The sequence below is a fragment of the Leiobunum rupestre genome, chromosome 6 (genome assembly GCF_980474605.1).
Source record: "Leiobunum rupestre chromosome 6, qqLeiRupe1.1.hap1, whole genome shotgun sequence".
NCBI lineage: Eukaryota > Metazoa > Arthropoda > Arachnida > Opiliones > Sclerosomatidae > Leiobunum > Leiobunum rupestre.
In genome coordinates, this window is record NC_143389.1 from 66,664,464 (window position 1) to 66,689,752 (window position 25,289).

General features: G+C 33.6%; 1 protein-coding gene across 3 annotated transcripts; it reads right to left on the reverse strand.

Annotated features, from left to right (window-relative positions):
* Positions 1-25,289, reverse strand: LOC149943215 (small glutamine-rich tetratricopeptide repeat-containing protein beta-like). Of its 3 annotated transcripts, none has more exons than XM_090178581.1 (10): positions 25,127-25,288; positions 22,998-23,113; positions 21,851-21,960; positions 21,080-21,143; positions 9,715-9,814; positions 8,649-8,889; positions 7,656-7,745; positions 4,130-4,167; positions 2,869-2,943; positions 1-215 (listed from the first exon to the last, which is right to left on the reverse strand). In XM_090178581.1, the coding sequence occupies exons 2-10, from the start codon at positions 23,098-23,100 to the stop codon at positions 77-79; spliced, it is 960 nt and encodes a 319-aa protein (XP_090034707.1). In that variant the 5' UTR covers positions 23,101-23,113; positions 25,127-25,288; the 3' UTR covers positions 1-76. The 3 variants fall into 3 exon arrangements, with proteins under 3 accessions (XP_090034707.1, XP_090034708.1, XP_090034709.1); XM_090178582.1 differs by lacking the exon at positions 25,127-25,288 and adding an exon at positions 24,907-24,993; XM_090178583.1 differs by lacking the exon at positions 2,869-2,943 and having other exon boundaries at positions 25,127-25,289.

Below are 25,289 nucleotides of genomic sequence, written 5' to 3' on the forward strand. Positions count from 1 at the left end.
TCAATTTAGCGGGATTTTATTTAACTATGAGTGAATTTTTTACAACTTTACTAATAAAAGAAATTTGGAAAGTAAGTTAATTATTCTCACTCGATGGTGGCTGTTGGTCAGTACTGGGATTTTCACTGCCTGGTTGTTGGATGTTCATTTGACGTCTTAGTTGATCTACTAAATCAGGGTTTGATGCTTGCATCTGAGCAGCTAGTTGTTGGCCACTGAAAATAAACATTGCAAATTAAGGTGTTTCAAAACTTTGAGGGTTATTAGTTTTCCATTGTAATGTTATAGATTCAACTTTGTAAAGCTTGTTGTGGGACATACATAATAAATAAAATAGCTAGGGATGCACCGATATGGTTACAGCCGATATATCGGCTAATCTTGGCTGATATATCGTCAAGTTATCTATCATAACAGTAGTGATATGATAAAATCATGGTAAGAGACTGTACAATACCCCGTCATATCGTTTTATTATAATTCTTCATTAAAAAAGTTTGCAAGAGTATTTCCGAATGCTTATTTTCATTTTACGTGATACATTTTTTGTACCACAAATCCAATATCGTTTTTCGTACGTGGTGCGGCCAATTAAATCAAATATTATCATTAGTTAATCGAAACTTTTCTTATTTTAATGCCGGTATCGGCCAATATCGGCTTCGCTTAGCTCAAGCCGATATTGACCGATACCGATATTGGAAAAATAGGCCGATATATTGGTGCACCCCTAAAAATAGCACACTTTTTACTGATTTTTAAAATATTCAAACTAAATTTTAATAGATTTAACAAAAATTTTCATAAAATCTTCTCATAAAAGTAGGCTTAGTAACCCATTGCAATTCTTTCTACTTGTCCAAATTTCAGCAAAGTTTACCAAAAACCAATCAGTAAAAAGAATCCCACATACCTTCCCAAAATTTAATTAAACAAATGGGGTGAAGTGAACTACATTTTGGTTGCACCTGATAGACCTTGTCACGTAGATGCCGAGGGTAATTTTTATTTTGGCCGCAAATGATTATTTAATTTTTTAATTTAACTTAAAAAATTTCACATTTTTGGGCATTTTCACGTGTTTCGTTGTACTTATTTCCGTCGTGTGTTCGCCGACACCACAGTTTCGGTGTCCTAATAATTTCCACGTGATATTCCGGTAGTTTATAAAATCAATTTAAGTTTTTGTTCATTTTCTAGGTGTTTTGTATTATTGGGCCACAAACGCTTATTTCAGGTTTTAATTTAATTTTCATGAAAAGCTTACACTTTTTTGGGCCTTTTCACGTTTTTGGTTGTTTTTGATAATTTAAAATGAAATACTTGATGCGTAAGGCTTGGTACTGTCCTCTAGGTCGCGTTATAGATAACCCATCGTTTTTTTTAGTATTCAGAACAGAGTAAAAACCTGCTAACAATGTACGGTATAGAAACAAAGCCCGGGTGGTGGAAAACAATTAAACTTTTGTGCAAAGTTTGAATTAATTAAAAAATGAGTTTAAAATTAGGATTAAAAATGTTTGACAATTTTTCTACTTAATTTTCAAATACATTAACCGAAAGTAGGTTTTTTTAATTTTCCACTAACCCTTTAAATATTTAAAAATAGTATTATGCAATACTTTTTAAGGTTGGTAAGAAAACCAATAACTTAGAAACATTGTTTTATATATTTTGTAGAAATGGTCTTATAAGGAATTACCTGCGAAAAAGTATGTATCTTTAAGTCTATTTAAGTCTTTTAGCCATCCATTCATATTTCAAACATCACATTTTAAAACAAGTATAATTAAAATTACCATTAAAGACGACCGTTTGATGATTTGACTGTACAAATATTAACAAAAATAAAATAGTGTCTAGGACATGATTTTTATCAATTGCTGTAATTTCATGCACTCCCAAATTATATTGTGTAGTAGACCAATACACCAGAAATTATATACGTATACACGTGAAATGCCTACAGCAGTGCCATTAGTGGCTTTGAGGCCTATGACATTCATATTAAAATGAGATAGAGACTGAGATTGGAACTGAAATAGAAATAACTATTTTGGAACATTTAGATGTATTTGGTAGTTAAATGTGTTTTATATCATTTGGGTCTCATTTAATTATCTTTTAAAACGCTAATAAGAAAAGCTTGCTGCTTCCTCTTTAATGAGAAATGTTTTGGGTGTGAATAATAAATTAAAAATATTCTATTATAATTTAAAAAAGTTTTTGAAGTTCTTTTCACTTTAATTATTTTTTATATCATTATATTTTTTATAACATACATAATCTACAATAGACATTGTATTTCAAAAGCACAATTTTTTCTATCAAAACGTACTTATATAGAAAAATCAGCGTAAGCATGAGTGGGTACATGTTTGATTTAACATTAAGCAGTAAAGAGATATGTATACCTCCCTCCTATTATGTACTTTTGCTTTAATGAACTACTCTTACATTAGAAGAAGCTGGGGTTGCCTAGGAGAAATAAAGCCTCCACTGGAATAGTGAACAATTGTGTAGTTTGGCTTCGTCAGTGGAGACCTGCCCCCGAACCCATTTTATTTGAACTAGTGACATCACTATTTGGGTTAAGGCAACTATATTCTTATTTCGCCTTAGTGGTTTTCATTGGCTACAGAAGGCGTGAGGCGAAAATAACCTTTACTTCAAAAACGGTCCAAACTCTCCACATGTTCACTACTGTAGGCTTTATTTCTGCAAGGGTTAACACACCAACAAGCCTATACTTCCTTATGCCTTGTTAAAACCCCCTCCTACAAAGAAAACTATTTCTTGAGAAATGGGAAATAAGATTAATTTTATCTCTGAATTTAAGGCAGCATTTTCATATACTTAAATACTAACGCTTGCAAAAGTGCATCCATTCCACCTGGAGCTGGTGTACTTTGACCCATTGTATTGGACATTAATCCAGAAATCCTAGATGAATAACAAAAGGTATTCAGGAATTAATAATTAAATCCTCAACTGTCATATAAAATGTCAGTTTAACTGTAATTTAGTAAATAGAGTAGTTAAATTGTGGATAATTAAAAAAGCTTTAAGGTAGTGAACTAAAGGAACTGAATCTATAGGTGAAAATTCCTTGCTTCTTGGGGGCATTTAGTGTGGGGCAAATACAATAAAGATATTTTCCAAGATGACATCAGAGTTTAAATTAAATGATCGGATGAATAATTTATAAAAGTGTAATTTTGGTGCATTAGCCAACCCAATTGGAAGCAGCAGACAAATTTATATAGGAGACTTCAATTGAGAAAAGAGTAACAACAAACGTCCCAAATACACCAAAATTCTATCAATAGTTTACAGTGAAGTGTAGTTAGTGTAAAACTGGGAGGCGAAAAATTTTATAAGAGTAAAAGGTGTATACTTTTCCTACAGGTGTAAGAGAATAATTTTCGCCTACTAACAGACACTAATAGTACCTTATATTTCTACGGACAATCAGATCAGTTTAGAGTCGCAGCTAGCTACATTGAGGTAGTTATTTCTGTGCTACTTGACAGTAAACTTACATCTGTAACTTTTTACGTTACACCATTAAGACATGTAGATTATTTGTTTAAAACATTTGGTATCAAGATCACAACATTCCAATACCTTGATTTATTTATCATAGGGCCATTATAGAGTATATGGATACCATTGAAATTCAGATTTTTTTTGTTATTATATGGTTATAGGTTCTTTTGGATGATATGCACTGTTCTGCGATAGTAACTTTTTCCCAATTGTATTTGGATCATAATTAATGTGATGATGAAATTGAACTGATTTTGCACTTACCCCTATCAAATTGCTAAAATTTAATGTACAATCTGCTTAAGTAGAAAGTGGTGTAGCCAGATGGGTTTTTGGATAAAACCCCTTTGGTAGCTTTGACTGTAATAAAATTTAATTCCCTCTGCAAATTTACATAGGCAACCCCAACCCTTGGGCTGGGCTACTGTAGGTAAATATAAAATTTGCCCTAATACTTAGTACTGGTTTTGCCATTGACAAAGGCAGGTCATCATTTAGTGTCACTTATGACCATGGTAATAGCAACTGTACTAATAACAGTGGTATTTAGTTATTAACTATAAGCATTAAAGGTACTTACATATTCCTCATACTGGAATCTTGAATCAGCTGGGTTGCCTAAAATATTAAAATTTAAACATTTCAGACAAAAGTTTTTAAATATTAACTTAATTACCAAAATACCAGACTAATTTGAAAACTTTTTACAATTACGCTTTTTGTGATCATTTGAGTAGTTTTCTGACTGTTTGCGTAAGACTATTCTATTTCATCAACTAGAGTTAAATTTTTACTCAATCTAACTTATTACCTCAATTTTCAAAAATTTCTTACTATTTAACAAATCGTGAATTTAAATAGGTGGTGCTAGTTGCAAAAAAGCAATTGGGCAAAAGTAAACTACAGCAACCTCATCTTGTTTCATAATTATTTTTGGCGGATACAATAGTTTGACGCGGAGATTACGATGGTATTTTTTTTAGGGCCGCAAATGAAGATTTAATGTTTTAATTTAATTGTAATTATTAATTTTTGCAAGTTCCTAGATTTTGGGTTGAAATTCTTTTGTTGTGTGTTCGCCTGCGCCATACTTTTTAAAAAATTGGTAAAAAAAGTTTTTCGTGTTAGTATAAGTATTGACGCCTGAAGGCGCCGCACGAGAGTGTAGCGAACGTGCTGGGGACTAATTAATTAGTCCATGGGCCTTCTATAACGCAACCTAGAGGACAGTACCTAGGCATTGTATTGTCGGGCGTGGGAAACATAATAGATTCTTAGAAACTCGCGGAATGTCACGTGGAGATTATGTGAATCAATAACGCAAATATCAACACGAAAGTAGCGCAATATCACGTGAAAATTATTCGGAGTGAACAACACGTGTTGTGGGCTACTTTAACTACAGGTGTCGGCGAACACACGACGAAAATAATAACAAAAATCGTGAAAAGGCCCAAAAAAGTGAAAAAATTTAAATTAAATTAAAAAATTAAAAAACCATTTGCGACCAAAAAAAAAGACAAAACACCTAGAAATTTCCCAAAATTAAGAAACTTGTAATTTATTTAACAAACTACCGGAATACCACGTGGAAATTTTTTCCCCCCAAACTACCAGAATACCACGTGGAAATTATTAGGACTGAAAAACATGTGGTGTCGGCGAACACACGACGAAAATAATAACAACAAAAAAAGTTAAAATACTCAAAGAAGTTCAATTTTTTAAATTAAATTTAAAAATTAAATAATCATTCGCGGCCAAAATTATAAATGCCCTCGCTATCTACGTGACAAGGTCTATCACACGACAAAAATAACAACAAAAATGTGAAAATATCCAAAAATGTTAATTTTTTTTAATTAAATTAAAAAATTAAATAATCATTTGCAGCCAAATTAAAAAATACCCACGCTATCTACGTGACAAGGTGGGTGGGAAATCACATTGCAACAACTTGCATATCTTTAATTCTTGTCCGTCGCCTTAGAAAGCCAACCTAAAGCACACGTTAGCCTCAGTATTAATTTGCAAAGTTTGTTTTTGCGTCTACTGTTGTGGTTTTATGGGTGGGTTAGGTAAAAGAAAATTTTGGGAAATATTTATTGGAAAAGATTGTTGCTGAAACAGAAAAACCGTATGAGAGCATTTATTATACGTATTTGTTTGTTATTTATATTAATTAGATTCTAGATGAACCAACGAGGTGATATTTGAAATAAAATTAAGATGGCAGTGGTCTTTTAAAAAGCTTGATATTATGTAACAAATTGAAGTTCAATTATTTACAGTAGTTAACAATTGGTATCAAGCACATTGGGAATTATTATAGTCAAAACTTTGCAGCTATTGACAGTGAGACATTCCCTTCCAGAGTAATAGTGATCGTACGGGGTGACATTTGTGTCGGAGCCTGGGAGAGAAAAAACCCTGAAAAACCAGGTCAGGGTCAGTTTTTTTCTGAATTTTTATTTTTAAGAGTTTTCTAATTACAAATGTGACGAGAGTAGTCGCTTCAACGGCAGACTTTTTAAAAGTAAAAGTAAAACCATAATTGTATAATATTGTTTCATAAGTGTGACACTTCCTATTCTTCACATGCAAAAGTTTTACTGAGAGCAACTCACAAGACAGCGCCTCGCTAGGGGGAGATTTTCTTCTTGTGATGACGTCACTCCGTTACTAGGTCTCAGTAAAATATTCCCCTTGCTCACGCGTCACACGTAACCTTTGACACCGCCTCGCTTGGGGTAGATTTTCTTCTTGTGATGACATCACTTCGTTACTAGCTCTCAGTACAATATTTTCCAAAGTGACAAACTTATTAAACAATATTATAGACTTATGCTAAAACCAAAAACTAAATCAAAACCACGGCGAACAAGAGGCGAGCCTAGCGAGTGTGACGCGACCTTTGTACCTTCGAACGAGAGAAGTCGCTGAGAGAATAGGCTGCTGGCTTGCCCCGTCCTTCTCCAACACCCAGCAACTTTTTGATGGGTCCGATATATTTGTTCTTGTATTTGGATGAGAGTATATTATACGTGTCTTGTATAAGGTTATCATTTCTCGCCAACACAATAAGATCGTCTACATATACCAATAATATTATTTTAAATGGGATATAGTATATGCAATTGGTACATCGTAATTTGATAAAACCTAACTCTGTTATGCTTTTGACCAACTCCACAAACCACTGCCTACCACTTTGTGGCAACACATAAAATGACTTACATAGGCTCAGACAGTAACGATTTGGATCTGCTTTTATATACCCACGTGCTTGTTTCATTAAGACGGTCTCGTTAAAATTTCCTGCCACCACCCTCCTACACATTGTAACCCGGCCCCCTGTTTAAAAGTCGCTAGATGACTTGGGCTAAGGTGCTGCCTTCCCTTACCAAAAAATAAGTGGTCTTGTAACTTTTTAAGTTGGTTTTAAGTTGGTATTTGGAACAAATGCCAACTAAATACCAACTAAAAACCTACTTAAAAACCACTTTACACCAACTTAAAACCAACTAAAAGCTTTCTTAATAAAGACCACTTAAAACCAACTTAAAACTTACTTAAAAAGACCTCTTAATAAAGACCACTTCAAGCCAACTTATAACCTACTTAAAAATTATAAGTAATTATCTGACCACTAAAAACCAACTTAAAACCAACTTAAAAAAATGAGTATTTTCCAGCCAACTTAAAAACAACTTATTACCTCTTTAAATAGTTTATTAAAATATGCTGGCAACTTGAACCTACTTAAAACCAACTTAAATGTGAAAACCTACTAAATACCAACTAAAAACCAACTTAAAACCAACTTAAATGTGAAAACCAACTAAATACCAACTAAAAACCAACTTATTTTTTGGTAAGGGTTGGTTATTAGTCTAGCTGATTATTATTATTATTATTATTAAAAACGTCTAAAAATATGTAACACCCATGAAGTAACCAAGTGTCAATGACATATTTGTTAAAATAATACAATGGTTAAAGTAGTCATGAAATTATCTAATACTTTCTAAAATCACGTGTACGAAAGAGATTATTCCTTTGGCAACCTGATATTTTGCTACTGATATTTACATAAGCCAACATACCATATTTACAAGAGCTGGATTTGAAAATAAAGCATTCAGATCCATTGCACCACCACCGGGTCGTGGCAATCCTTGTCCATAAACTCCACCCTGAAATTTCAAAGTTAAAAAGGAAAGGTTAAACAGCGTAGTTAAAAAGTAAAGTAAAACAATGGTAATAGGATCATAAATTTTAATAAGAAATAATTCGGCAGAATTAGGAAGTAATTAAAAGTTAGTTAAAAATACTGGTTAACAGCTCGTGCATAGCCTAGAATCCTTACGTGCATTAACAATCACTCAGAAGTAAGCAATAAAGGTATTTTCTTCAATGAAACCATATTTAAGGGATATGACGTAAATGTGTCTCATATAATGTGTAGAAATATACAATGTCGAAGATGGAAACAAATTATAATCGCGTCAGAAAGCACAGAAAAGTCTACTGCCAGTGGCTTTTCCTGCTAATACTTGTAGATTGCAAGATTCAGTTAACGTTTCCAATTTGCTTTTTGATTAGACAATTAGACATATGTTAAAATTGAAGAACACAACTGATACTTTATGGTTTTATTATAATTTTGTGGCTTGCAATACCAATATATTTATCACCTTTCATTATGCACTTTTCATGTTCTTCTTTTCTAATTTTAAATTTGATGAAACACCCGAAAAATCGATAAGTTTTCATAAAAACCACTTTAAGTTGATTTTACTCTCTTTTATTTATTGACAACTTAAGTGCACATGTACGCCATTATAGATGTGGCTAAGGCCAAGGTTTATAATTCATACTATGTGCAGTATGCTGATATTTAGCTCCATGATTACATTTAATAACACCAAAATGTGAAATGTTACCATCGTAATTTTTTCCCATGCTTCCAAATGCAATTCTACGCAAGTTTTTACTCCATATAGAAGCTAGGCAGCATGCACTTACAGAAACTGAGAAGGTTCTTAATGGCTAATTACTTTAAGTTTAAATACTTGTAATTATCAAGCCATACATACTTGACTTTGTTCATTGAGTTTTTCTTCAGCAACTTTTAAATTGTTGGAGTAGGATTCATTAGTAGGATCTAATCTTAAAGCTCTTTCATAACATTCCTTTGCATTTGTCTGGTCACCTAGGCTGGCATACGCTAAGCCCATTCTACCAAAGGCTTTGCTATATGTTGGATCAATACGTACGGCTGCTTCACAATCAGAAATAGCAGATCTATGATCATTAAGCTTACTATATGCTGCTGCTCTGCAAAAACAGATCAAAGTTAGTAATGTCATATGTAACAAACATAAGTATGACACTTCCTATCCTCACAACACTAAGTTCTTTAATGATAGTCTGTCAAAGCAATTGACTAGTGAATTTACGATTATATTAGTTCGTTATATTCAAATTTGAGACTTGAGCACGTTGTAGATCATAATTACAGCCATCAAACATTTTTTATTTAAACCTGCAATCAAGCTTTTCAACAGATATGTTGCTAGAAAAAAAACTAACTTACTATAATTTTCTCTAACTTTGTTAAGAAGGAAAATTATAATATTCAGTATTTTTATTTAAACACTTAGTATTACATGAAATGTAACAAACTCAACAGAAACATGGCATTGCATGTCTACTAGATTTAAAATATTTATACCTAAAAATACTAATGTAAATGATAAAAATTACTACATTATTGTTCCAACTTCTAGTGTGCTTTGCTTAATAACTCTCATAATAATAATAGGATTTTAATTTAATTTAATTCAGTCAGATAAATCTGATTTAAAAAGAGGTCAAGGATTTAATTGAAATGTAAGAATCAATTTAGTAATTTATTTGTAAGTGTTTGTGTATGTTAATTGTGTCGATACATAACATTAAGAAAATTTTCAGAGGGTCAAGGAGGGGTTACAATATACACTGAACAACTTCCGTCTACACTATTGATCAATAGAATGGAAATGTTTTGAAATGTGCCATATAAAAATTTAACGATTTGCTTTATTCAAAGTTACAATATCTTGTAACATCCTATATGTTTTGGAATAACGAAAAAGTGTTACACAAAATATGAAAACCAACCTATTGCAGTAGTAAATAGCATTATTCTTGTCCAGTTCAATTGCTTTGGAATAGCATTCTATGGCTTCCAATAATTTGTCACTTTTCATCAAATTATTACCTGCAAGTAAAAAGATGGTTAAACCAAATCTCTTATCACCAGTACAAACATACTGCCAAATATTTTCCTATTTCTAAATTAAACTTTAAATACATAGTCCAGTCGATTTAAAATATAAAAGGCTGTACCTAGAACAAATAGTAATAGAACTTTCCTCTTTTACATTGTGTTTCTGTTCCTCATGGGAAATTGGTCAAAATTGGTAACAATTGAATTAATTTGGGAAACTTTGGAGATGACAACCTGAAAATTGAGCCATGGTCTTAAATCTCGAGATAAATGACTGAAAATTGTTCAATACATTATATACTAATAGGGTATAGTAAAAGACCAAAATGTTTTCCTCTACCATCTTGAATTCCAGATGGCCAACAAAAGTGTCTTTTTTATCAACAAATTTGGAAACATTAACCTCATGATGCTTCTGTTAATATGGCCAATACTGATGCGTGTCCAACACTATTGTTATAAAAACCTAGGAAATCCGACCTTATATATTAAAGTATATACCTTTTAGAAATAAGTTACCCATTTTAATGTCTATGACCAGATTTATTAATACTTATCATACTCACAGGACCCAACACTTCAATAAGTTCAAACGACTGACAAAAACTTCAGGAGCCAAAACTCCGTATCGAGGAGCCCAAAACTCTTGGTGGGAAAAACAAACATCCCGCTACGTAGCCCCTTTCGACTACCGACTACCCCTAAGCAACAGATCCTAATCTCCTTATATCACATACAGAGGGGGGGGGGGGAGATGACGTCCTGCCGACAGGGGACTACAATGCCCCCGAGCGGAGAGAGAGAGAAAAGACAAACACACTTCGAGGAGCGACACCACTCCTCTCCGCCCACGGCCGCGTCACCTCCGGAGTTTAATATCTATATCTTGGGCCTTCATTCGTCGTTTTATGCCTAGTTCTGCGGAAAGGAAGGGTAAAAAAAAATTATATCAAACGCAATACTTTATAAAGAAAATTATTTACATATTCATTTCCATAGCACTTGTACAGTTAACATGGGTGATGTTACCAACACACCAAAACGGTGTAAGGATAAGCCTTTGCCAAGGATTACATTGGGACTGGGAGTTAATGATAAAGAAAAGGAAAATTTGTCAAGCAGGAAGAAAAAACCATACCAAATAAATGAAGGAAATTCGCCGGAAATTAGAAATGTGTTGGGGGAGAGTCCTCTTATAGTCAATCATGAACTCCTACTTCAAACACTTTCAAAAGCAGGAATTGAAGGCGTTGTATTAAGCTGGCTAAATTCCTACCTCTCTGGGCGAAAACAAATGGTCTATCACAATGGACACTACTCTGTCCCCCTGCAAATTAATCATGGGGTCCCTCAGGGCAGTGTGCTGGGCCAGCTACTATTTAATATCTATACATCCGACTTACATCACAGCCTCGAGAGATCCCTTGCAAACGAGTATTCTGACGACAATGCTACTGTCACTGCAAACTTAAACCTATCAACATTAATAGAAAATGTTGAATACGACCTAAACAACTTAAATAAAAAACTAGTAACGAAGGGCCTCTTCCTTAACAAAAATAAAAACTGAAGTCATGATTTTCTCCCCAAGTAAGGCTGCTGCAGCTCCTACAAATAATAAACAAACTATATGCTCAGGCACCATAAAACGAACTTAAGCATTTAAGTACCTCGGGGTGTGGATAGAGGAAAGCTTGACCTGGGAGAAGCACACCCAATACATCGTCAACAAAGCCAAAAGCCGACTATGGGCGCTTAGATCTATACAAAACTATTTACCTTCTGACTCGTTAAGATTAATCTTCAATTCTATGATCCAGCCCAAACTTGACTACGGGATTATTTTCTACGGGGCAGCCAAAAAGGCTGACTTAAATAGAGTTCAAAAGGTTTTAAATATTGCTTCAAAATTAATTGCAAAATTGCCTAAATATTCCTCCTTAACAGAGGCCAAAAAATGTTGTATTCAGTCTTCTATTATTTATGTATAATGTCAAACATAAAAACTCTCCTCAATATGTGCAAGACTGGTTTGGGAATCCACCCCATAGTATTGACACTAGAGGGATGACTGGAAATTTTTATATTGAGACAATTTATAAAAAATTTAAATCCATAAGTGTTAAATCGAACTGCTCCTATGCTTGGAATAATCTTCCTCATTCAACAAAGTTACTTGTTACCAATGGTGTAATTTTTTCATTGTCACTGGAAAAGACTTTTTCTGCCAAAGAATAAGGTTTGATAAAAACCTTTTTAGTCAAATAATGGTTCCTAAGCTCTGATTTCTATTTTAATCATTTTTTACAAAAAATATAGGCAATAAAAAGACAATACAAAGAAATATTTTTCAAAATTATTTATAGATTTAATTGTTGACTGCATTTTAAATGATTGGTGGGCCTGCTATTTGTTCTTTAAGTGTTGTATCAGTTTCATTTTTTTGTGGTGTCCTATCAAGCAGTGGTTCGTTAACTATATTTGCTAAATAAACACATATCATCCAAATTTTATTAATTTGATCAAGCATAGAGTTGGGAACAACCTATTAAAGAATTCAATTTTTTTTTATTTCTACAATTACCCGTTCAATGTGGATGCATAAATTTGCAATTTATCTAGGTTTCTCAACCTCAACTTTTGAAAGTTGAGTTTTTTCCCTAAAAATGGAGGTATATTTATCTTCACGCCCCTATGTTCTAAAAATAGAATATAGGCTTCAAGCTTAGGAAATATAGGGCCACCTGCCTTGATATTCGTAAATTAAATGTGTAAAATTAGCAGACACCTTTTGAATTTCTAGTTTTTCCGGTTGAACTTTCAGCTGTTATGCTGAGATAATTTTGAACGAGCAGACAGCTTTCATACATTCAATTTAAAACTGTCGGTAGGCGGCGATACTTATGACCAAAATTTAAACTACACACGAAGCCTAAACAACACTCCCCTCTTTGATAGTCATTTTAGTTGTAATATTCTGACACAATTTTTAAAGGTAGTTTTCACTAACCCCTTCGTAAAAATATCTGCGACATTCTCATTCAATCTAACATACTTCATTATTAATAAACCTTGTGATAATTTTTCTCTGATGAAATATAATTTAATGTCTATGTGTTTCAATCGTTGGTTCTCAACATTATTCACAATATAGCACCGGTGTTTCAATAATTATGTTATGTCTTAAGTTCATTTACGATTGGAATTAACCATAACAGTTCCTTGACAGGTTCTCCAATAGCTACATATTCAATAGGGATGCACCGATATGGGTACAGCCGATATATCGGCCGATTTTATCGGCCTAGGATAGCCGATATATCGGCCGATATTAACAAAGTTACCTATCACAATATTATGGTTTTTTGTTTACTCTCGTAACCACCTGTTAAAAAATGATATGATCTATGGCTTTTGGAGTCTAAAAACCACTTATGATTCCTGACCGTTTTGGACGCGAATAATTATTTCCTACAACAGCGATCAACTGACCTTTTTAAAAGGAAATGTAAGGTTGTGGCAATAAATGTTTTCCATTAATTAGTTAGTTGAGTATCGCCTTTTTTTAAAGTTTTTCCTGAAAATATTTTTCTAATACCAGAAGTATCGGCCGATATTGGCCGATACCGATATTTGAAAAATTAGCCGATATATCGGTGCATCCCTAATATTCAACTTCGATTGTTGAAAGAGCAATTGATTTTTTTTAACAGATCTCCATGAAATAGGAGATGTACCATAATATACCACATAATTACACATTGATCTGCGATTATCAACGTCCGCAGCCAAATCGCTATCACTATATGCAGTTAAGGCAGAAATCTTGTTACGATGGTAGTCCATATTCAGATGTTTAAATCACATATCCCACCAACTGGCACAACCACATCCAATGTCCATGCACAGGGTTACTGTTAAATTGCGATAAAACTACAACAGAGTACAAAATATCGGGTCTCCTCTTTTGCACAATAAATAGTAGACACCCAATTAATTAACGGTAGGGTATATCCTTCATCTTCTCCTTTTCCTCTGCACTCTCTGGAAGATGTCTTTTGGTTAAATTTGCTCTAGATGGTAGATGCAAGCTGACTGGATTTCTAATTTTAAATTGAAATCTCTTACTGACTGTTTGGATATACTTGGACCGATTCATTTGCAATGAACCTACTATAGGACCCCCAATTTGGCACAATTCTGAAATTAGTTTCTCCTGTGTGAAGCCAGAATATCAACAAATGCTAGACTACCAATGCGTTTGAGATGATTGGTGCTTGGTTTATGATGCATCTAATATTCAAGTAGTACCTTTGTCTACTTGTGCCTTTCGTAATCGATTTCGTAGTTAAGCTGCCGTTTGAATCAATTCACCCCATAGATTGATAGGTAATTTCACATCTTCCATCAGTGTTCGAATAATTTTCAACAGTGTACGATTGTTCTCTCAGCAACCCCATTCATGAGGGGAGAATAAATATTTGTTCTCTCATGCTTAATACCTTTTTTACAGATGTTTTCAAAAATCTGAGAAAAATATTCAAGACCGTTGTCTGTGTGTACAGATTTAATTTTTCTGCCTGTGTCTCTCTATAGATGCTTTGTACCTCATGAAGCAATCTATGGCTTCACTTTTCTTGCCCATGGGAAATACAGATGTCAATCGACTCTTGTCATCAATAAAGGTGATGAAGTACTTGGCTCCCACTGGAGTAGTAACTGGTGATGGCCCTCAAACATCTCAATGTACTAAATCAAGTAGTTCAGCACTTCTAATTCCATCAGTCTTCTTATACGGTTGTCTAGTACTCTTGGACAACTTGCACAGAAGGCAAGTGTCAAGCTTTGCATCAAATGGACTCAATCCGATTAGCATTTCATGAGTGGCCTGTCTGTTTCTTTCACATGACCCATCCTAATGTGCCATAATTCAATACCTCTTAATTTGACATAATGTGGGCTCGTAGAATGATATGATGATATTTGAGGACTTCCCTCTGGGGACTCTTTGTCAAACTTCAATGTTAATATTATAAAAATTATCTTGCGTTAACTTGGCTTCAAATGAAAAGTCGCCATCAGGAATCTTGAAATGAATAACCAGCTTCAACCATTATTCGTACCGAAAGAAGGTTTTGTCCCATGGCTGGTGCAGAAATGGTATTCTTCAGGAGAAAAACATTTTGTGGCTCATCTACCTTATGTAGCCAAATGTCCCCTTGTCCTTCTATTCACGAATTGTCCTCACCAACGATCGCCTTCGTAACCAATGGTGAAAAAGTGCTGAATCAATTTCGCTGATTGCCGAAATGATGCGTAGCAGCACTATCTAACATCCAAGTTGCAGTTGAGATTGATGTGCTCATAGCCAATGCGAAAAATACCACTTTCTTTTTGGCTTTTTCTGTTTCAAAATGCGTAACCTTGCCTTTATTTCGACAGTCACTTGCCCGGTGGCCCCTACGACCACATTGATAACATACGCAATTTAACTGTCTTGACTTTGTATTCTTATCTGATTTGTTATTTTGTTTCTTCACATTTGTTTCCCTAGCTCAGCTATCAATAGTTTCTTTATTTGTTCCAGAGTAAAGTCCACATCATCCAACTGATATATTTGGTATGATAACGCTTCATATGATTCTGGTAACATTCTGATCAGAATATTTGATATATCATCGTTGGTTACTGGTCATCCAGCATTTTCAAGTTGTCTCTTGATGCTATACATGAAACCAATAAAGGCTGACATGCATTCTACTTCATGATACTTTAGTGCGTATAATTCCTTTTGTAACATGGCAATTCGAGCCCTTGATTTTGGCTCAAACGTTTTGGTCAATGTTGCCCATATTGCTTCTGGAGTGTTATCCTCCACAATAATACACCTTAAATCTTCACTTAATGCTAATGCTAACATATCATAAGCCTTGAACTTCCTTAGCTGATACTTCTGTTTAGTATCTTCACTAGCTGTAGCAGATGGAGTCTCGGTCCCATTAACCAATTCCCATAAGTCTTTATTTCTTAAAGACATCTGCATTTCATATTTCCAATTCTTGAAATTATGCATAGTTAATTTGGTCATTTTTGCCCAGCAACCAATTGGTCCCTTCCGCCATGGTAACACAGCTTATCGCCGCTAATCCCATAATTTCCGTTAACCCTACTCGAAGCCTTGCCTTGTAACAGGTTAACATTGCCTAAAACTTCAACTCGCCACTCCCCAGCAGAGATGCCATTGTTATTGTATGATGCGGACAGTTATATTAAAGACACATAATAAATAACTCACAATAGGAATTATGAATGAAGTCCCGATAAGGAACTGGCGTAGCACACCTTATTGTCAGACCAATCTAGCCAGAATACCTGACCCATTGTCCTTCTGTATATACCTCTAGGAAAATACCACTACCTCTTGTAGTAGGACAACTACTAACATAATGACTATCGAATCAAACACGACCTTTAGTCGGATTCACCCCATAACATTATATCATTGGGATGTGCGCTACAATTGTGGCAGTGCTAGTTTCATTCTAGATTTTGAATTTTCCAAAAATTATTTCTCATATCAAGCTAATAATTTGGCCACTTGATCTTGGAATTTAATTGTTCACAAAATACCTCGATTTGACATTTGTGAAAACAAAGAATGACCTCTTTTGCATTCAAATCAAGCGCTCTCTAGAATTGAATTTGGTTGTTTATTATGAAATTCTAAGTAATGATCGCTATGTATTCAGATCAGAAAATTAAAGTTTTGGAATGCACCTACCAAGAGTCAGTAATTTACTTAAGATTATGCTGGAGCTTAAAAATGGAATGTTTGGAAAGGAGTGAGAGGTGATTTGTTAAAGCACTTTGAAACAAATCGTCTCAATTCAGCTTATGTCAAATTAAGTAATGCTTCAAGATAAAAAAAAATGTTAACTTCTGTTTAAAAGCCAACAGACCAAACTTTGTGTAGAGTGTAGACGAGTAAAGACATCCTTGCATAAACTAAGTAAAAAGCAGACTTGGAAATAGTGAATTTTTAACGGGGGCCCTACGGTCTCCTAGCCGCCTTTCAGTTTTTTTATTGAGGGGGTGAAATGGGGAAAAAATTAAAATAGGGAGGGAAACTACGATAATAAAAATTGGTTACGTTACATTTATTGACTTTAATTTAAAACGTTAACTTGAATGCTAGATTTCACTCTCGACTAGGGTAGGAAAACAGCGTTTCTGAGACGGCGAAAAAATATTTTCCGGAAATTGTTTTTATAGATATTTTTATTAAATTTGGGGGCCCCGGTGGCCCACAACCCCCTTTCGAATGATTTATTTTAAGGGATCCCTGATTTTTTTAAAGAGCCATTGGCCACAGCTAAAACTCCTGCTATTTCCAAGTCTGGTAAAAAGGATAAAGCTATTGAAAAGTTGAAACTTCAGTCAAATAAAGATTGAAGAATTAAGCTTCAAAAAAGCGTTAAATCTCTTGAAGATAAGGTTAGAAACGTAATATTTATAGATGGTGTGAAATTCAGCGCTGAATAGTCCAAAGATTTTGATCAACTTTTAAAAGAAAATCCTTTTTTGAGTGTATAAATATTTTCCAGAAGATTTTTGTGAGGGAACAAGTAAAATTTCAACAAAAAAATTTCAAGACCAAGAAAATGGCACCCCGCCATCTTACAGTGGTGCTTATATATGAGAGCAATATCCCCTACCACCTATCAAGCATTAGAAGAAAATTTAGTTATCACTTTGCAAACAACACTTCATAATTACTCTAAATTTAGGTTAAGTGGAAAAAGTGGTTAACATAGAAGCAGCAACTGCACATCGATAATCAAAAAATGATTTAAATGTTTACCGAATGTGAATGGGTGAAAAATGGAGATCAAGTTGGTTTCAGAGGTGTTAACTACTTTTAACTTTCTGAACCAATATTATTTATTTTAGTGTCTGTCATCTTATTAAAAGGGTGAGAGACAATTTAGCCAATAGTGCTAAAATGACTAGTTAAAATAAAAAAAGAAGCAGTACATTATATTGCTTTAAAAAAGAACAAAGTTCACATGTGAAAATGGTCCTAATTTTCTCACTTTGCTCACTCCTATAGAAATAAACAAGTGCGTCGAGAGGGGCAAACGAATTTCAGAGAGCAAAATCGAATTTTTCTCACTAGATAACAAAGTTAAAATCTCATTTCAATGGAAAACTGGATTTTACTCACTGGACTATGTGGGAAAGCTACCTTGCGGGGGAAGTGAGCAAAATCGAATTAGGATGGTTTTTAAATTGTACCAAGCCTTACGCACCAGGTAAAGACAGGCATGGAATGTTCTATTTGTATAGGCGCCTGGTGATGTTAATATTGAATGTGAAAGTTATGCCATTTGATACTATGCGATTAAAATTAACAACGCAGGTACTCCCTTTAACTTTTGCCAATGCAATGGAAGAGTTGCTTACAGACGAAGCTTCGGAAATAGTCTTGTATTTAATGTGTCCAACCTTAAGGAGGGAAAACACGTACACAAGTAAACCAGCTCTAGATCCTTTTGGAAGTCTGAATGGTTAGCGTTTCAAGGTATGTATTCTATTTTTGCAGCTTATCAAATATTTATGCTAATGAAATTTAGATATTTCATAATTTCAGTGGCTTGATGAAACTTTTTAGAAATATTTGTCAGATTGGGAAGAAGAAATCTCAGCTCTGGTAATTGAAATAATTCCAAAGGGATTGGATAACGACCAATGCAGTATATTAATGAGTAGAGGAGACACTTCTGGGGTTGCAAATGACAGAGATAAAAATTAATTATCCACTAATAAAAATAAAAATTCCAAGTTTTTTGTAGTGAAATCAACCACTGAATTCATCAAATTTCTCCTCAGAAAAGGAGCAGACTACATTCTCACCTCCCATTTAAACAAGATCCTTTAGAGAGGTACTTTGGTAAGAGATGTTCAGCAATTGAACTTGGCTCTAACTCAACAATTTCACAATACAGACAAAGTGATTAATTGGCTCTCTTGCTTTGTGGGAATTGTAAATTAAAAAGGGGAAAGAATGTCAAGAAAAAAAGGGGCTAGAAAGTTTATAATTTATTTAGATAAATAATAAATTGATTCCATGATTGTTTTCGGTTGGTTATATGACATTTAAGTTGATCGCGACTTCTCACAACATTTGTATTTAAGCTTCATTTCTTCTCCCTTTGAATTTCATTTTTCAATTTAGGAATGAAGGCCTTCAAATAAGCATCCAGCAATGTCCTATATGTTAACTTTTGTGCCTCTACTTGCTCAAACCAAGCTGCATTTAGATCTTCACAATTGTTGACGATTTCCAAAATAAGATTTTGACACCTTTCCTCCAGGGGCTTCCCTAGAGGATTACCTCTATTCTTTGTAAATTTTGTAAATATTTGCGAAATAAACCAATCCAAGATTTCGATTATCTTTTAATATTTTTTTACCATTTACTTTGAAGAAAGGTTTTATAATATTGACACTCATTTTGAAAATAACTAAAACCTTTTGCTGACAAGAAAACAGGCCACACCTATCTTGTTTGAGCGACAATAAGTGTCGATCGTATGTAGAAACTTTAAATGGTTTTTGTTGGAAGTCATTTTTCTTAAAATCTTCAAAATCTGGCTATAATTTTGTGTACAATATTGCCACATTTGATGTAATTGAAAATCTTCAGAGTTTTCGGACTCTTCTTTCAATTCTTCAGCTTTTTTTGGTTATCTTGTGTTGAAAGTTAATTTCAGAATTTGTATCACAGCTCATTGAAAAATCCAATGAAGAAAGAATAGACGACAGTCATTTGATCCTTAGAGTAAAGTTGATTAAATGCTACGATGTGTCCGTATAATATTATTATTAATATTTCATTTATGAAATCATCTCCCATCAACAATTCTTTCTTGAAAACAAATCCATCCATACCAAAATATCCATTACTATAGCAAAAAAGGCTTTAGCTGATTTCACTTCATATTGCATTTTCATTGTAAGAAATAATGCTTTAAATTAATTAATCAAAATATTATCTGATTACTTTATAAATTAATACTTTTACTATTCAATATAAATTATTTACCTTCTATAAGTTTCCTTTCTTCTTTTGGGATTAAATGTGTCCCAAAACTAATTTCGCTGCGGTACCAGAGTTTGAGTTGCGAAAGTTCAAGTTCCATCCCCCCTTAGGGTCTATTTTGCTTACCATATCTGCTCCGTCATTAAATCTCTAGCTATTGTATTTTCAATATTTTTTTTTAGTAGAAAGTATATTGAACAAATTTTCAGTCATCTATCTCAAAATATAAGACCATGGCCCAATTTTCAAGTTGTCACTTCTAAAGTTTCCCAATTTAATTCAATTTTGGCCAATTTCCCATGAGGAGAATTATGGAGGGTTTGAAGGGACGTTTGGAACTAATTTTAGGGACACATTGCAAAAGAGAAAAAATTCTATTACAATTTGTTCTAAATCAACTGCACTAATAAACCAACCTTTTTAAACTACAATTTGTATTACAACAGACAAAGGGATTTTCGAAGTTTAAAAATCCCGCCGCCCGATGTAGGACTCCCTCCTGGATGGCGCTGTAATCTCCGTCGAGATTAGGAACAATTATATTTTTTATGATTTTTAGTTTTTTCGGAGGAGATATAAAGAGACGATCTCCACGTGACAAGATTTTTTTTTTGACTGTCTTTTCAAAAAATGACGAGTAGTGCGCTTTGATTTGTATAGTTTTATTAATCTTTAAAAGAAAGATTTCTTCTAATTGATATTACGGACATGGACCAAATTGTAAATGTTTATCACTGCCTATCCGGGTGTCTTTGTTCCGAATTAACCTAAGCTAGTTCTCTGATAATTATAACAGAAGGGTGTAGCGCTAGGCTTTTACTTCGAATAAACAAAAAAGAGCCCTGTATCCGTTATAGTATTAAACAAACAGTTAATTTTTAGTTTTTTAGTAAGGGACTTACCAACATCCCCCGTAATTGAAATCAAACTTTTTTAATTATAATCATCATTTTTTTATTTAAATTTCAAGAGTTTCTTAGATTTTGTTTTTGACAAAACAGTTCTGCGCCACAGCCTACTTTTAATTTTCCTTTCTGCCTCACAAATAGATCTGGGGCTATACCTCAAGGATGTAATTTGAAAATTATAAAGGGCCAACAAATTATATTAATTTCAAAATTATTATTTAATATGAAAATATATAGCAATCTTACCTTGATTCTTTAATGATTCAGCTTGCTCATGAAATTCTTTAGAGGCTTGTTCAACAGATGGTTCCTGAAAAAAAAATGAATTATGTTCAGAGCAATTTGGAAAATATTGGACAAAAGATTATTCATTCAAGAAAATAGTAAATATTGCATATCAGAGACGATTCGGACTAAACCTAACTGGTTCAGATTTCACAAAATCATTTACATTTTCTGGCAGCGCAACTGGGACCTGGCCACATTTATTGGGACAAGAATTTGGCCTTCTTACCAGAATTTCATAATTACCAAAAAAATAATATTATTTATTAAATTTAATGGTTTTAGACGATAATATTTGTCGTTTAAATATTTTAATATATCCTAACCACAATTTATCAAAAACTTTACATCACCAAATTGAACATGTCTCAAAAATACTCTAATTTGAAGTTCTAAGCTGATATGAGGAAAAGGATGAAAAATAAGGTACTCATTGTAAAATTTTTAACACACTGTTTGATACTGCTAACTAGGAGCAACAAACACAGCACAACATACAAGGAGAACGCAACCCGTCAAAAGTTGTGCATAGACGCTTTAGTGCCTGCTGCCGTTGGAAGGGGAAGTTCTGAAATTGTCTTCCCCCTTCCTGTAAAACGTTCAATGAAGGTTGTACACAACATTGAGTTACTGTGTTTAAAGTCTAGCTGCGTTCTCCTTGTGTGGGGTGCTGTGTTTGTTGCTTTTAGCTGCTATCTTCAAACAATAAATCAAATATAAATCATGACTTACAGAATAGTTTAAGCCACTCGGTGCTGAGCAGTATATATCTAAAAGGGATGGCTCATCACTTGGAGAAGCACTGCTTACAGAGTAGGCAGTTTCTAGGCACTGAATGGCAACTGAAAATAAATTATGCATTAACATATTAAAAAACAAAAGAGGCAAAATTGATACCTGCCAAAACTAATTGTGATCATGTTAACTTTATTCCAATGGTTCAAAACCGGCTAAATAATCGCATATCTACTCTTAAAGTGCTATATTAATATACCATATTAATACTGGTTTTACTGTATCTCAACAGCTTTGCATACAAAATGATTTAAATATTTCAAAAGGAATATTATGCAATAATTTAAAAAAATTAAAAATCTATCACTATGAAACTACACTGGTACTATTTCTTGCATAAACTAAAACGTCAAAAAACAAATTTGTGTAATTAGTGTTAGACCACTGAAAGCCAGCGAGCACTAAGCTTATAATGGTTTGACGACCTTGGAATATTTTTTATATCATTTTTTTAAAATCTGAAGTGGGTAATTTCTGTTAGCGAGACTTAATTTATTTTAGAATCAACATAAAAATTGCAAAGTAATTACTGTATGTAATACTCCAATGAATCATATATGATTAAAGACAAACACAATAACGCATTCCAAAGTACAAATATGGCTACCAACAAAACGAAACTACTAAACTACATTTCAGTCGTGTGTATTTCAATGTGAAACTAAAAACTGGTTTAAAGTCTAGTCATGGTAGCACGAACTCCAAACTTGAAAATGACTGAGTTTATGGAAACATCTATTAGACACTTGTCTTATATGTTACGTTGCGGCCTCATTTAAGGTCTCAAATGAATTCTTTGGTCCTAGCAATGACTTAAGGTAAATTAATCGGGTAAATTTCTTCTTCAACAGTGAGTATTATGATATTTAAGTCGAGAATGAGTTCGCCTTATGAAATTGTGAAAGAACTTAACTTTAATTTGTGTAATTCCAACATAGGGAATTTGAGATAACTTCTCCTTCTGAGTACTAAAATTTATGAAATCTAGAAAATGGTACAATTGCTCAGTCGGTAGAGCTCTACAGTTCAACCATTGGTGAAACACGAGATCTATCATTTTTTAATATAGAAAGACTTTTTTTACCTTCTAAACTCTCTTTGGCATCAGCAGATAAATCTTCTCTTTTGAGCTGGCTTCCAAGAAACTTTACTATTGCTAGAACCAATTTCTTCGTCACATCCGACATAATGGAAAATTTTCTAAAATAAATTTTTTTAAGTACTTACATATATTTTACAATTTAAAGATATCTCTAAAAGCACAAAATATTTCTGAAAATCCTAAACAAAAAATACACTAACTTTGAGTCAATTACTCAGAAAAAAAGGAAAGAGCTTAAAATATGGATGCAGTAACATAATAACAATAAGTATGACAATTAACGAGATTTACAACCAAACTGATTTTCATAGTTATTGTGTAATCAAGATGTTTTCTCAGCACAGAGCCCTCTAGTGTCTAAAATATGCGAGACTTCCGCTAAGCCGAAATATCTGGTTTCCGAAAGATGGGCAGAATATTAGGCTAAATTGATAAAAATTATAAAAGTTTTTATCAGTGCCACAAGCTCATGTTTTTTTATCACGCATGATTTGCACGTGGGCTTCAAAACAAAGCCGAAGCCCCTCGCGACTCCAGAACGTGCTCTCCGATATATTAGGCTTAAATTATTATCAAAAAGTATTCATCCAAAACGGTAATTCGCGAGTCACAGCTTGAAGAGAGTATCAGTGCCGAAAAAAGGTTCGGTTAGAAAATTAGCATTAAAGCAATAGGAAGTGTCATACTTATTGTTATTATGTTACTTATGATGCTACTCAATATCAGGCAAAAGATATTACAGTAACAACCTAGTTATTAAGTGTAAGATGCTACAAAATATCAATTGACGCTAAATTCAATTAAACACCATTACGTTTAAGCTACACTGAAATATCATTATCCACTAGAGATAATGAATTGATTTAAAAGGTTAAAAAGAAACCAACTCAAAATAATTTGTGAATCTCGCATCAAGAAATTGAGCATTTAAAATTTTCACTAGCTTGGTACTCTCAATGGAAATGTTTAATGTTGCTTTACGCGGGCGTTGATGTTTTCGTTTACTCCTGAGTTCGATTTAAAATATATAAGATAACATATAATATTGTAGAACATACATGTTGAATGGTGAAACACCTAAGCAGTTGTTTCTTAATGCTCTAAAACCTGAAATGACAACTAACCACCTCCTTGCCCCCTCTGAAAAAATAGTAAAAAGGCATTGTACGGGGCAGCACAACATCTAATAATATTAAACTACCAAGTTCTTTTGCCTCTTTTTCTGGCTGGTCAGAAGGGTAACTAGGGTTTTAATATTTAAATAACATGACATCTTTGGCAGTATCGGTAGGGTAACTAAGGAATTAGTATTTAAATAAAATGGAATCTTTGCAATTCGTTAGACAAGAGCTTCCACTAAAACTACAATGCACAACACAAGATGTTGACAATGTGAAGAAAGAAAGGCACTACTTTTACAAGAACAATGTATTTGTTCCTTACATCCATAGTGCCAAGAGACATAGAAGGAAAAAAAATCTGCCTCGAGAGCTTCTACCAAAGGTTTCCTGCAAACTTCGAACTTCGCCAACCTCCCTTGTACCCCTATACAAGTAAGCCAATCATATTGTTCGAACTAAAATGTTTTTCTTTAAAAATAGTACCCGCGATGCTAGTAGGAATTCGGGCGAACTCATGAATAACACATTTTCAAAGCACTTGCCCGTCAAATGTAATCATGCACAAGGGGGAAAAGAACATGACGGAGAAGTTGGAAATTTCCATGGCACATGGAGACAGCGACGAGGCAGACTCTTTTACTTCTATGTCTCTTGAGAGTGCTAAGGAATTTTTAAAATGGAACTTTAATACTTCCCAAAAGAAGGTTATTGTGTACTTCTGGGCTAATATTGTATTGTTCTCTAGTGAAATAAAACCCATAAAAACATACCCTTAGCAAATAGTAAGTAAATACCAACTCAGGCGTAAAGTTACGTATTAGCCAAAATGACACGATATCACATTAAGCCTAGGCATGGTTGGAACTAGTATCAATAGTGAAAACGTCAACGTTTACTTTATCTTACATCATAAACGAATAGATAATAATCATAACATAAAAGATATAATTTAAAAGTACACTTATTACAAATGATTTTTGAAAAAATTACCTTAATTTACTTAATTTACCAGGTAAGGCATGAAAAATATACAAATTAGTATTTAGAATAATTTTAGAATAAAAAGCAGCCGAAGCGTCCTTGAGCGATTTCTCTGTGAAACCACAATCTCACATTCGCCGGAAACACGCTGCCTTAGCTACAAAACCAGGTA